The 14,102-nt window shown below is 34.8% G+C and overlaps 1 protein-coding gene across 1 annotated transcript in view; it reads right to left on the reverse strand.

Annotated features, from left to right (window-relative positions):
- DNAH12 (dynein axonemal heavy chain 12) overlaps positions 1–14,102 on the reverse strand; it is a 74,857-nt gene that overhangs the window by 33,481 nt on the left and 27,274 nt on the right. Inside the window, exons 26-40 of the mRNA XM_029995981.1 lie at positions 13,666–13,818; positions 13,011–13,250; positions 11,697–11,942; positions 11,268–11,387; positions 10,419–10,528; positions 9,323–9,506; positions 8,052–8,192; positions 7,057–7,140; positions 6,785–6,973; positions 5,982–6,101; positions 4,951–5,139; positions 4,118–4,269; positions 3,258–3,396; positions 3,004–3,170; positions 1,673–1,928 (exon numbers count right to left, since the gene is read on the reverse strand). Coding sequence (XP_029851841.1) covers positions 1,673–1,928; positions 3,004–3,170; positions 3,258–3,396; positions 4,118–4,269; positions 4,951–5,139; positions 5,982–6,101; positions 6,785–6,973; positions 7,057–7,140; positions 8,052–8,192; positions 9,323–9,506; positions 10,419–10,528; positions 11,268–11,387; positions 11,697–11,942; positions 13,011–13,250; positions 13,666–13,818 — 2,490 coding nt within the window. The remainder of the gene's footprint in view (positions 1–1,672; positions 1,929–3,003; positions 3,171–3,257; positions 3,397–4,117; positions 4,270–4,950; positions 5,140–5,981; positions 6,102–6,784; positions 6,974–7,056; positions 7,141–8,051; positions 8,193–9,322; positions 9,507–10,418; positions 10,529–11,267; positions 11,388–11,696; positions 11,943–13,010; positions 13,251–13,665; positions 13,819–14,102) is intronic.

Below are 14,102 nucleotides of genomic sequence, written 5' to 3' on the forward strand. Positions count from 1 at the left end.
AAGATTAATTGGACCCACAAAAAGATTTCTAGTGGCAGTAGTCAGTCAGCCTTGTGATTCATACATTGAATGTATTATCTCAGAGTAGTTCTGAAACACCAGCTCTGCAAGTCCTTGGAATGAGATGGATTCAATCTTGAATATGTCCTTGGGTATAAGCAGAACTAGTGGAAAAGTCTGAGAAAGGCCTCAGCTCTTGTCCTGGTTTCAGCTGGAATAGAGTTAACTGTCTTCCTAGTAGCTGGTACGGTGCTATGTTTTGAGTTCAGTATGAGAGGAATGTTGATAACACCGATGTTTTCAGTTGCTGCTAGTAGTGTTTAGACTAATGTCAGGGATTTTTCAGCTTCTCATGCCCAGCCAGCGAGAAAGCTGGAGGGGCACAGGAAGTTGGCACAGGACACAGCCAGGGCACCTGACCCAAAGTGGCCAACAGGGTATTCCATACCATGTGACGTCCCATCCAGTGTGGGAACTGGGAAGTGGGGGCGGGGAATCGCCGCTCGGGGACTAGCTGGGTGCCGGTCGGTGGGTGGTGAGCAATTACACTGCGCATCATTTGTACATTCCAATCCTTTCATTATTGCTGTTGTCATTTTATTAGTGTTATCATTATCATTATTAGTTTCTTCTTTTCTGTTCTATTAAACTGTTCTCATCTCAACCCGTGGATTTGCTTCTTTTCCCGATTTTCTCCCCCATCCCACTGGGTGGGGGGGAGTGAGTGAGCGGCTGCGTGGTGCTTAGTTGCTGGCTGGGGTTAAACCACGACAGCTCTGCAGTAGAAGGAAGTCACATCCCCTGTGAAACTTCAGCGATTTGATTTTGCCTTTGAAGCTGACCAGATTTTCTGTCAGAATTTTTCGTCAGTCAAATATTAGCTACCTAATGCATTTCCATGATGAATACTTATGGTAGGCAATAGATTTGTTCACACTGCTAATGATTTCTGCTATGTAATAAACCGGCAAAGCTATACTTTGATATTATGTCTGCAACTTAATGCTTCATTGCAAAAATGTCACGATTTGCCATTCCTTTCTTTACATGTATAGTACATTGCAAATGTGACGCTCGCTAAAATCTGTCACATGGAACTTCACAAAACATTAATAAATTCCATACAGCCAGGCCTAATGGCTTTCAGTTTCACAACATTTCTGTGATGTCTTTTGTCATACTGGAGTCAGATTCTACAAAGTGGCATGTTCATGTTGGCTTCCCTAGTCTGCTGTGATGTGCCCATAATTAGCGTAAAAACTAGGAGAGGAAGGAGGAAAGTGGAGAGGGTGATTTCTTCATTGTTAGTCTCTCTTAGAAGGAATTTTGGAAGGGTTGTAATTGATATTTTCGTTTTGTCTTTGCGTGTGTGTGACAGCTTCCTGTGCCTGCCTGACCCCAAAGAGATTCCAGTCTCACCTACTTGACATTATGTGGACAGGTACTAGGGAGCCCACACTAACACAAATTTAAAGACAATTTTCCTAGAGTAAGACGGTTACTGCAACAATGAAACTAAGACACTTTTGTCAAAGCAGATGAGGCTGTGTGTTAAAAACAAGAAGGAACAAAATATCTAAAATCTCTACTTCACCAATTAAATTATTATAGAGCCAGTGGAACTTTACTGAACAAATTAAAGGAAACTTCCATTAAGGTATTTGCCTCTTACCTCTAAAGTGGCAGTGACAATTTGATTTCCAGTTGTGAAGAGCTCAGCAGAAAATTCACTAGTCCGCAGGTAGAAAGCTACTACGGTAGAGAAGATGCGGACCATTGTTTCATCGCTAAAAGAATTAATAGCGCAAATGTTGAAGTGTCGCAAAAATCGAGGAGTAACAGGATTCCTCCCACCGCCTGGAGGCCCCATAGCAGCAAGTAACTGTACATCAACAAGTGTAATTTTAGATGTGTCCTTTAAATCATACCTTCAAAATAAATTGCAATGTGACATTTAGTTAGTTACAGATATAATACATTAGTTACAGCTTAGATGCATCTATATTACAGAGCACTCTCTGCATGCATACCATATGTACTTAAAAATATATTACATTACATACATTACATACTATATTTTTTCTATATATTTATATATACTTTATATTAAAAAAAAAAAAACAAACAAAAAACCAAGAACAACTAGTCTTATAACTATGGCCCAGTTAATCTCAATACATCATGCTGGCCTGAAAGAAAGAATATTTATTTAAACTGGGTTACATAAAACCTGACATGAAATTTTGAGACGAGTATTTAAAACTGTAACGTGGCAAGATGTATTATCTCTATTCAAGAGCAACAGATATTTGAGCCTGGAATCACAAAAGTAACAGTATTTGAGAAGTGCCTGGAATCACAGAATATTCAGGCTAGAAGGGACCTCAGGAGACCACCTGTTCCAATCTTCCAATATAAACAGAGCCAATAACCTCAAAAGCAGGGCAGACCTTTAGCTTAGTTTTCTTCATGCCTATTACCAGTTGATTTCATTGTTACTTTAAAAAATTATTTTGAAGTGTTGTTAAAAAAAAAATTTGTGATCTTGGATGACAGTAAAAACCAATGCAATGAGTAACATCAAAAGTTTTATATAATTGCATATATATATATAAACCTGCCAATTCACTGTGAGGAGGAAGAGAAAGGAAAGAAACAAGGAACTGCACTGAAAAAATAAAAACAATGAAAAATGTAGACAAAAAAATCCAGGTGTAAAAGAATTATTTTATTTATACATACAAATACTGCTGAAGTTCAGCAATAAAATCTTCTAAAAAACCCAAAACCAATCTGATCATCAATTTCTTAAACTGAAAAGTCACTTAAAGAGCAAGAGAGAAGTTGCTCTGACTTTAAATAACATATTCTTATATAAACCAAAGCTATCTTAACATCCACAAAGCAGTTTAAAAAAGTTTTGAAAGTAAAATTCAAGTGAATAAATAATTATAACAGGAAATGCAGCAACAAAAAAGTTTAAATTGTATTTCAAATAATTACCAAAATCCATGGTCACAGAACTGTCTTAAAAGTTCTATAGGAGGCTGTGCACCATACTTCTCCAAAGAAGGCATGTTCATATCATCTACAAAAATAATGCACTTTTTTCCCACTGGAGGGCCAAAGACTCCTTTGCGCCTCTTGTCCAGCCTGGCCATAATAATGTTCTATAATGCAGACAGGAATATTCAAAACACAGAATAAATATTCATACATGTTATCTTTTTGAAACATAAATTATCTATTCTACTAACCTGGGTCTGATTGGCACTGGTTCGAGCTGAAAAATTAATGAAGAAGGGAAAGTAGCGCTCCTTTTCCAAGTTGTTCATTAACTTGTCCTTGACATACACAGATTTCCCAGTACCTGTTGGTCCCACTAAAAGCAGTGGTCTTCACAAAGAAAGAAAGAAAACGTACAGACTAACAAACTGTAAACTAATTGCAATTAGAAGTCAAAGGTTTTACTAATTTGCCCTGCTTGTTCTACCTCTAAAAACATTACACACCTTAAGAAGAAACTAAAATGTTTTAACATGTTCATACAACCCTCTCATAATTTTAGTTTGCTCCTGCCAACAAGACAAAGGGGACAAAGTGAAAGAGACATTTCTCATTCCCTCATTCTACTGGCTTTGGAGTATGTATGAACATACATGGGAGTTAAATTTCTTCTCATAGGTCTTGCAGTAGTTTAAACTTCATAAAACTTTCAGCCTTGACATTTAATATGAGGCTGTTTTATATTTCATTCTCTTATATGATCTGACCACAGATAATGTAACTGATTTTGATAGGACTAATCAAAGAAAAAAAAAAAAAATTTCATTACCAAAGAAGACAGAGGGTACAAAAACTCTTTGGGCTGTCATAACAGCATCCTCAGAACGAGCATACTAAAACTGGATTATAATAAGGCTTCATTAAAAAAAAAAAAAAACCAAAAAGAGACTTTAAGGCAACAAATTGCATTGGTTGTAGTAAATGTCTATTTTTAACAGGCCAAATAACTTTTGAGGGCTTGATAAAAACAATGAAGTCAATGGAAAGAATAAGAGATACTTCTACCCATGACCAATATTTCAGAAATTTGCAGTGAAGTGACATAACTTACTTCCCATGGGTAACGAATAGCTCTATCAAATAGGTATATCGGACTGTATCCATAGTTGGGACTATAATATCTTGAATCTTCACATTTTTATCACTGTAATTAACATTTTTAATAAATCCATTCCAATGAACCCAACATCCTCTGCCTTTCAGCTAGAAAGAAATACAGATGTAAAATAGAATCATGTTACTTCTAGACATATGGAAGGTTTTCTCTACTACTTCACTTTTGAAAAATTGAAATAATGAATTTTAATAAATTAATTAATATTAAATGTTTCAGAAATTCATATATTTAGTTCGCTTTATCTCACTAATAAAGTGTTAAAGTACATACATAAGCTTAGACCCCTTTCTTAAAGATATTGTTCAGCTAAAACGAACAAAAACATACAAAAACCCAACAGAAGGACATGCAAAAATTAAAAAGTGTAATTATAATCTAACATTTCTAATGGATACTATAAACAAAATTGTAATATAAACAAACTGCCTATGGGCTCAATATCCTGCTTTCCTTCTAGACAGTCCACATTTCTTCTATATGAAACTAGAGTCCATCAGCTTAGCTTTAGCTACAGAATAACTATAATGTGGCAACATTATAAATATAACTGATGTGTACATCTTGGTGTTTTCTAAAAAAATTTGGTCAGCACGTTAGCATTCAAAAAAGAAAAAGAAGTGAAAAATGCACTGTGGGATTTAATCCAACACCGATACTCTACAACATCCAACAAGCTTTGTAAAGTTAAAATATCCATCTAGCTATGTTTTCCTTCCATTCAGACTGTAAGAATCTACTTCAGTCAACACAGAAGCAATCAATCATACCTCATACATGTAGTCATAGACCAAGCCTTTCTCTTCAAAGGGACACTCCCATTTTCCAACACTTGTTGGTACAGGATTTACTCCAGATTTCCCAGCCACAGTTTCCCTCAAGAAAGTATCAAAAATTATCCTGCTGTCACCATCACAAGTTCCACCAATGGACCAGATTGTGGCAAAAGCAAAGCAACCCTGCAAGAGCAAAAAGATGAGCAACTGCCTAAAAAGTTGACATATTATGGGAACCTTGTACAGTCTGATTAACAAACACAGTTCTGAAAAATACTGTTAAGCAGATAGGTGTTACAAGTTACGCTTAGATAGCCCTGGTCTAAAGAGATTTAGAAATCTGATTAAAGACAGAGTAAACCAAAAACTTTATTCAAGGATATAGAGAGATATATCTATCTATCTGTCTATCTAGATATCTATAGAGAGAGATATATATGACAAAAAAATAAAGGCCACTGACTAAAGCATTATGTCCCATGATAAAGCCCAAGAAGAGTTCAATCATGTGGTCTCAAGATTTTCTAATCACAAACCTGGATCTAGGAATTTTCTAGTTCAATTTTAAATAAATACTTTTACATTGTTTTCTTCAGTTTTTCATAAGAACAGTCATATAAGATCAGACAGAGCATCCAACTAATACAACTCTCAGAAAACACTTCCCAAGGAAATTTTGCTCAAACAAGCCCAACAGTCTTACATGAACACATATTTTCTTTAAGGGAAACAAGACACTTTGCTTTAGCTAATTACTTGGTTAGTGAAAAAGCACATTTAACAAAAACACTATTTATCCCAGTTAATTGGAAAAATAGTAAAATGTTTAATCATATTTGTTACTTGCAAGACCTGCGTCTCATCTGGGCATCTCCAAAGTTTGGGGGGAAGGAGCAAGGAGGTAGTAAAATTGTTTCACATGTCTCTTATCCCAAACTAAAGTTGTTTTGATTAGTCCAATTATTTTTGAAGACTGGCATATGCAGAAACAGATACACATTTTTCTACAGGTTAAAAAAACCAACCATAATCCATGCACGGATATTTCTGTTGGTGGGATCTTCTTGCACAGTTTGACAAATCAACATTTCAAAAAGCCGTGTAAGAGCTACTACAACATTGGTATTGCTTGTAGGTACCAGCTCCTATGAGATACAAAAGGATGGGTATTATACTTTACATGTTCAGTTAGTTTATCTTTTGGAGCTAAAATACTAAAATAATTAGATAATTAGCTAATTCTGAACAAATATTTGAAGGCAAGGTTTACACTGACTTTTATCAAAGGATCATTTGCCTTCCTCTGTCCTTGAAACATCAAGACATTTAGCTTGTTAACCATGTTCACAGCTACCACGTGGCCACTACAATCATAAATCCTAAAACAAAAAAACCCCACGGAAGTAACTACAGCAATACATGAGCAAACGCCTAAGCGCTATATCACACAGATTTTGCAAGGAACTACATGTACGTTTCCCCTAACACTTAAAAAAGTACTTCCCTATTCAACATGACATTTTTAAAGAAAAAAATAATGTACAAAATTATCTTGGGAAGACTTCTCAATCAGTGTTTTAAATACTTACTTTACTTTTGAAAAGAACAAGGTGAAAACTATGATCAACTCACAATACAAGTCTTACTTAACATTCTCATTTTAACTTTCCAAATTAGACCCAAGAGTTGCCCTTCTCAAAACAACAGGAGGCTGCTGCATATTCATTCTAATTGTCCTTGTCATGAGAGAATAGTCCCTCCCTACCAAGCGTAACAGAATAGAAATGGCCACCTAGCTACTGCAGGAAAAAAAAATGGCAAAAAATACCTTGCACTGTTTCTGACGGAATCTTAATGCTGGTGGTATTAACCAATCAAAAAGTCCCTGCAGAAGATCTTGATGTCCCTTTAAGTTAAGAGGTTCAGGCAGTTTACTCAACCAAGAGATAACAAGTGGCCTCCAGCCGAGTTGAGAAGGTTCCAAATAAATCATACCACAACGACTGACTGTAGCAGGCTAAGGAAAAATTGTAAACTCATTTTATTATACATTTAATATATTGAACTTTGTTTTATATTTTCATTAAATACAAAACTTACTGATGCCTGGGAAAGATCCATTGTTTCAAAAATAAGATTCATCTGAAGGGACATTTGGATGATTTCCCCACTCATCAAACAAAGCTTTAATAATAACAAAAAAAAAAAAAAATCACAAGCAAGATTAGAAAAAAAAATTAGTTGTAAATTATGCATCCTATCACAGGAGATTTCTATATGAAAATCAGCAAAACCGAGTATAACCAAAGGCAAGGTCAACCACATAAAATGTTTAATCACTCGGAGCAATAATTATTTTTTTCAAGCTTTAGCTAAATTCTTCACTTAAACCACAGTACTCCACATTATCCTACCAGTAGGTTCATTACAGGTAACTATCAATCTTGCATATGACAGGAAATTTGCAAAAAGACAGCAAGCAGAAAAAAAGGAAGGCTATCTGCTGCTATTGTTGCTTATATTGAAGCATTCCAGCTGGAGACCCACCATTCCTACTTACTAAAATAAAAGTCCAGTTTGAGTATTTTGACACACTACCATCCAGAACTTAAACTTAAAATGTCATCTCTAATTTTTATATTCACTTTGAGACTCCTAAGGCCCATTTTCAGAAGTGCTGTAAGGTTACAACTTTGACTTCAGAAGTCATTAAACTTGAAAATACAACCCTTTGCGTCTTGGGATTGCCTTTAAGTGTAAGTGCCTAAGTTTGTGCAAGTTTTGAAACCGTGGGCTTTTAAATCTTTTAAATTTAAATTTCAATTTTTTATGTTACAAACTTACAATATGGCATTAAGGAAATATATATTTAATGTCTTACAGCAATTAGTTGATTCTGTGATTATGATTCCATTAAAGTCAAAAAACAAAAACAAACAATCAAAAAAAGCTTACAACTTGTTACCAAAGCCACTTTGCACTTACTCTTTTCAAATGCCAGGCACTGCTGTTTGCATTTGTGGTTTTATATGTAGAAGAATATTTTCAAAATGTCACATTATTTTATTTAGGCATTTATTTCCACTGACTGATACCTTTTTGTTGTCGTCCAGAACTGTGTTCATGCTTTCTATCCACAGGGTGTCAATTGGGCCATCAAAGATAACCCATTTGCGTTCAGGAGTCTCAGATAATGCAAATTCTCTGAAAGTATTAGCAATTATACCATCTGTCCACTAGAGGGGGAGAACATAGGAATGAAAGGTAAGACAGTACACATAGTTCAATTTAAACTGCAAGTAACAGAAAAACCTTCCATTTGCTCTTCATTATTCCTCTCTTTTATTCTCCTCTTGTTCTGCAGAGAGCAGAACATAACTTTGCAGTTTCACTGAGGGTCATGCAACATCAGCAAATTTTAAAGTAGTGGTTTTTTCACTTTAAAAAATATTGTAACAAACAGCAACTCAGTTTACAGAAACTTAGAAGTGCTTCTGCTCTATCTTGCATCTGTTTCTCCCCAGAGTCACCCTAAGTTTCACTATTTCACATTCACTTTTTCACACAGTTTTTTCTCCAAACCTACGTTTCACACTTAGGGACCCACGAGTCTGTAAGTTTTTCTAGATAGTTTTTGCATTACTTTGATTATATTGGTTAGGAACAGAGAGAGAAATGAATACACTTAAATACGGTATGATTTCCTAGCATAGATGCAACTGTATTAGGACAATGACCCTCAAAATGCTATTATGGGGTTTTTGCATATTTAAGCCTACATAAGTGCATACACACTTGGTACTGTATTTTTTTAATACTCTAATTTAAAACAATCCATAAAAGTATTGGTTAAAATAAAACTTATAATTGTGTTCTCATCTGTGTTTATAATCGTAAAATCATAAAATTATGATTTCAATGGTATACTATCCAGAATAATGGAGGTCTGACATGTACAGGAAAAGGAAAAAAAAAGAAAGCACTAGAAATACTACAAAGCAGAAAAAACAGACAGGATTATTAGCTTCTAGTCTTGAACCCACACTGGTATGTTTGCTTCTTTTTCTTAAAACCACACCAGTAATTTCATTTATAGCACAGCCCTATAAACACTGTCTGGAGTCCAGGGAAAAGATGAAGAAATGCTGTCTGGAATTGGGACTTAAAAACCAGAAGCAGGAGCCTTGTAAACTGCTTTTCCTGCCCCCTGAAAATAACTGGGAATGACACCTTGAGTTAACATGAAATTAGAATATACTTACACAAGTGCACTCATACAAACCCCATGAAAACCACAGCAGGTGAGAGAGGAAGAAACAGATAAAGATGGGCAATTATTATACACTATTTTAAAAACACACATTACCTCATGGGATACCATATCAAACTGCCCAAAAAGCTGACCCATAGTGATTGATTTTGGATTTACAGTTCTAAAAATTACTTTTTCTTCTTCACCATAACCACGCTCTTTCATAAGAGACAGTGTTTCTGCCAACACATGTAGAACTTTGGTCTTCCCAGAAAAAGATTCCCCTACCAGCATAAAGCTGTTAGATGGAAAAAAAAGAAAAAAGCTATTAATAAATTTGTCTTGCAATTTAGACTCTTATAGACCACATGAAGGCCAACAGCATCATTCATATGCTTAAAGCTAATTTTCACCTAATTTTCAAAAAGCAGAGCAAGTAAATCTGGTTGGTATATACAAAACTTCATTTAGGCAAAACCAGTTTATTTGCACATGCAAATCTGATTGCACAGCCACTGTACACAAGGTGTCTTCTAAAACACAGATTTACCACCACACTAGTTAATTTATTTGCTGAATCAAAGATTACTTTCTAGTTTCTTTTCAGTCTAGACAGAGTTTATAACAAAATTCTGGAGGAATACAAACAGTAAGCACGTGTACTATACCCCCCCCCCCAATAATAATAATTAAAAAAAAAAAAATAATCATGAAACTATCTTCACCCACATTTCAAAATAACTTTTTTAGTCACCCAGCAGAAGGATACAACTATAACAGTGTCACACTGAAAAGACTAATTAATGAGCTGATTATTAATAATCATATGGCTAATGTCATATTAAATGTATTTTCTCCACACAGTTGCTATTCACTAATAAAAGCTAGAAATAAAATGGCAGAGATATGATAACTAATATTTTAATATAGACAAACTTTTGCAGTCCTAAGTCTTCACCATACTGATAGCTGCACCTAAAATCATTACACAGGTGAGGCTACTTCTGCTATCAAGAGTAGTACAATTCACCAGACAAACATTCACAGGAATTTTTGTACATGTAAAAGCATTATTGGTGATCAACTATTGAAATACAAATAGAAACATTTTGCTACCCTTAAGACCTTTTATACTTGATATAAATAACCACTATGGTATAAGCCAAAATTACAACAAATACTGCTTGTGAAACAGTAATGAGAATCTTACCCATGTCTAACAATCATCATTTCATATGTCTGTATCATTTTCTCTATAAAAGCTTTTACAGGTTGGATATTATGTCGAATGCAACATTCACTGGCACATTCCAGAAAATCCTAAAATCAAAATAGATCGTAATCTTATCATTGCTACAATTAAAATTGCTGCCTTGGACTACAGTAGAACAGTTTATGCTCATCAATAAGAGTTTCAAAGTAATTAATGACTGAAATACTATTAATCAGAATATAGCAAACATCCCTGGGGGGAAAAAAAAAAATCACTTCTGTACTTCATATGCTAGAACAGGAGTTAACTACAATTTTTATCTTGAGAAGACATATCACCATCAGGAAACCAACAGTGTGTTTTGGAACATTATGCTTTTAACAAGACTCTAGTATTTACTGGAAATTTTTGAAAAGTTAATCTACTTTGTCTTTTCCAACATGCTCCTCTTCTTCCCAACCATCCTCCTACAAAGGAGCTATGCTTTAATTGTTGCTATAAACAAAAGAAAATACAAACACAAAGCTTAATCTCACTTAATTATGTCCAAAAATTAGGAAAGAAATCAGCAAAAGACCCTAAAATTTGGTAAAATCACAGATCAATTTCCAATCTGTAGGATGCCTTACACAACCCTTCTGGATGCAAGGGAACCCAGATGTGGATTATACTCAGAACAGATACAAGAATTTTCTTTTGTACTAAGTTTCATTGCAAACATTCAGCAACTTTCCTTATCTTACAATAGCTCACAAATTACTGTATTAATTACACTTAGTTAAAAACAAAACACCACAAAACAACCCACAATTATTATGACCAAGGAAAAATTACAAGTGTACTTACATTGTAGTCTGCATCAGGAAGCTTGATTCCAGGAAATAAATCACTAGTTATACCCATGAACAGAGGTATATCATGTGACAAAAATTTGGGCTCATTCACATCCTTAATTGATCTAAGAAGCTAGAGGAAACAAATATACATTCTACTGTTCTTATTAAAAACACAGAATAAACTGTTCAGCAATTAAAATAATCTAATAAGTAATAAAGATTGATTAATTAATTAAATGGTGCCTTTGGTAAGTAGTTAAGCACAACTGTGCAGTCATCAGCATAGCACTGGAAAGCACAGCATGTATTTTATTATCTTCATTTCACAAACTAAGAAACACAGATCAGGGATGTGACAAGACATGGTGGAACTACCTTCAGAACTCAGAATTACGTGCATCTGTAAAATTCCTTAAGAATTACTCCCTCAGGAACTCACCAATATATCTTCATCTTCCGTAGGAAATTTCAATTTTAGATTCCCAGCAGCCACCAACACAGCTTTAACTGCTCGCATGCCATAGTCATAGTGATACTGAGAGGAAAGCTGTTCTGAACAAAGCCTGTAGGTCATTACTATCTTCACTGACAGTGACTTAGCATTCAAAAATCCATATGAATAGAGCGAAATTTCTGCTATCAGAGCATAGTTAGGAACCATCATGGCTACTGTTCGGAAAAGAACCTGAAATACATACCCAAAGAAATATCTTTAAGTAATTAGTTGAGGAATGGAAAGTAACTCGCAACTTGTGCAGGTGATGGATCAGTATTCATCCCATCACAGCATTTCTAACTGAAAACAGTAACAACATTTTAAATGAAGTACTGCTTAGTATGATTAGGTAAGCTGTGGATCATTTAAAACAGTTACACTGGTAAGCAGTGGCCTGCAGAACACTTGGCAGCGAATGAAATAGAAGAATTATCATTGTTTGCAGCTTATGACTCACTAGGAAGCTAATGTAAGCAAGCTGCCACCAAGATCCATCTCAATGTACAATCCAGTGCAGAAAAGACACTTTCTCTCCCAGCTCTTTTCCCTCACCACTGTCTCAAGAATGCAGTTTGCCCCTTACACTGACACATCCAACACAGCAGTAAGCAAAGGAAGGTGTTGTACATGGCAGGTGAGAGAATGCACTTCCTTTCTTTAAGTAATAGCTCTGTGCCATGTTGAGTCTTACAGAATAGATGCTGTTCCAAAAAGCTCCAGATTACTTTGCTAAAGCCAAGTCTCCTCAATGAAACAGCTAGTCCAAAACAATCATTTCAAAGATTTTATTTCATCAGGTAATCTAAGCAAATTCATTACATGTATTAAGTGTAGTTTGCCAACACCTCTTTTAAATAAGACTACAATGAATGCAATGTAAAAATACTTTCTTAAAGCATTCTTGCAAACTATCACTCCATCTTAAAAAAGTTAGCATCCAAATCTTATCATCTACCCACAACCTGAAACTTGCCAGTTTACTTGCTACAGTATTACAGCCTTTGCCCTGGAAAAATAATCATGAAAAACTCTAATAGACACAATAAAAAAATATTTCCAATTCCTTCAAAATGAACGAAGTACTTAGGAAAAAAAAGAAAAAAGGAAAAAAAGAGGCTTAGTATGTGTAAATTGTATAACATGTAGATGTTTATACTCCAGGTGGTACAGTCTGAATTAAAACCAGCAATACACGTGTCCCTCAATTTAAAAAAAAAAATTCATTCTTAAGCAGAAGCGTGTATTTTATTATTTTACCTTCAGATTATCTGGAAGTTCAGAACGTCCTGCGTAACCTGGATTCATAGTAATAGCTACAAAACAGTTGCGGTTAAGTTTCAGTTCAGTTCCTTCAAAAATAAATGTTTCTAGCTTTATCTGTATGGCTCTCTGGATGCAAAGGATCTGCTGTGCCACAACAGACAGTACTTCCAGTTCAATGCGATTGAATTCATCAAAACATGCCCATGCACCTGATGAAGCCAAACCCTTGAAAAACTGCAAATAAAGAAAGATAGCAATAATATCGCTAACAGAATCTTAGAAGATTCAAAAGAAACTAAGAGTATCATGCTGGAAGTTTAATTACATGAAAGATACAGTTATGATAATAATAGCTAAGCCTGTTTAGAGCAAAGATCAGTGATGTACTGAAGAACAAAGTCTTCTCTTGGTTCTAAAGAAAGCTAAATCAGAAGATCCTGATCCTGTGAACTCTTGTTTCTTTCATGTTTTAATTAGCAACTTAATAGGATTTTGTAAAGCACAGAAAATTAAACCTAAGTAGAGACCAGTATATAGTGTCCAAGGGTAGCAGACCACAGATGCCACATTTATTTGTCTCTGTGAAGTAGGGACCCTACAATTTTCATCCGAAAAAATAAAATACAAAATACATTTATTTTCTATTTACCTTTCCCATTGCCAGGTAATCAAGGCCATCAGAGCAGTTGAAGACAACACACTGAACAGCAAGAGCTTTAGCTAAATCTTTGGTGGTCTCTGTTTTACCTGTCCCTGCTGGACCCTCTGGGGCACCACCGAGGTTTAAATAAAAGGCTCCAATCTAAGAAACAGAAATAGTTTATGGAAATTATTAGTACTTCATTCATATGAAATTATTCTGAATGAAAATGCTAAATTAAATTGCACTAGATATTTTCATGCAGTCATATCTGACATAAAGAGTATCGTTATACTAATTAAAAAATAATCTGAAATTTACTTACAGCTTGGAAATATATACAAGGGAATTGAATTTTGACCCTAAAAGAGTTTAGTTTTATTATCATCATGACCATGATTAGTTACTCAAACTTTATTGGACTCAATCTTTCAGTCCTTGCTTAG

The sequence above is a fragment of the Aquila chrysaetos genome, chromosome 20, assembly GCF_900496995.4.
Source record: "Aquila chrysaetos chrysaetos chromosome 20, bAquChr1.4, whole genome shotgun sequence".
Taxonomy (NCBI): domain Eukaryota; kingdom Metazoa; phylum Chordata; class Aves; order Accipitriformes; family Accipitridae; genus Aquila; species Aquila chrysaetos.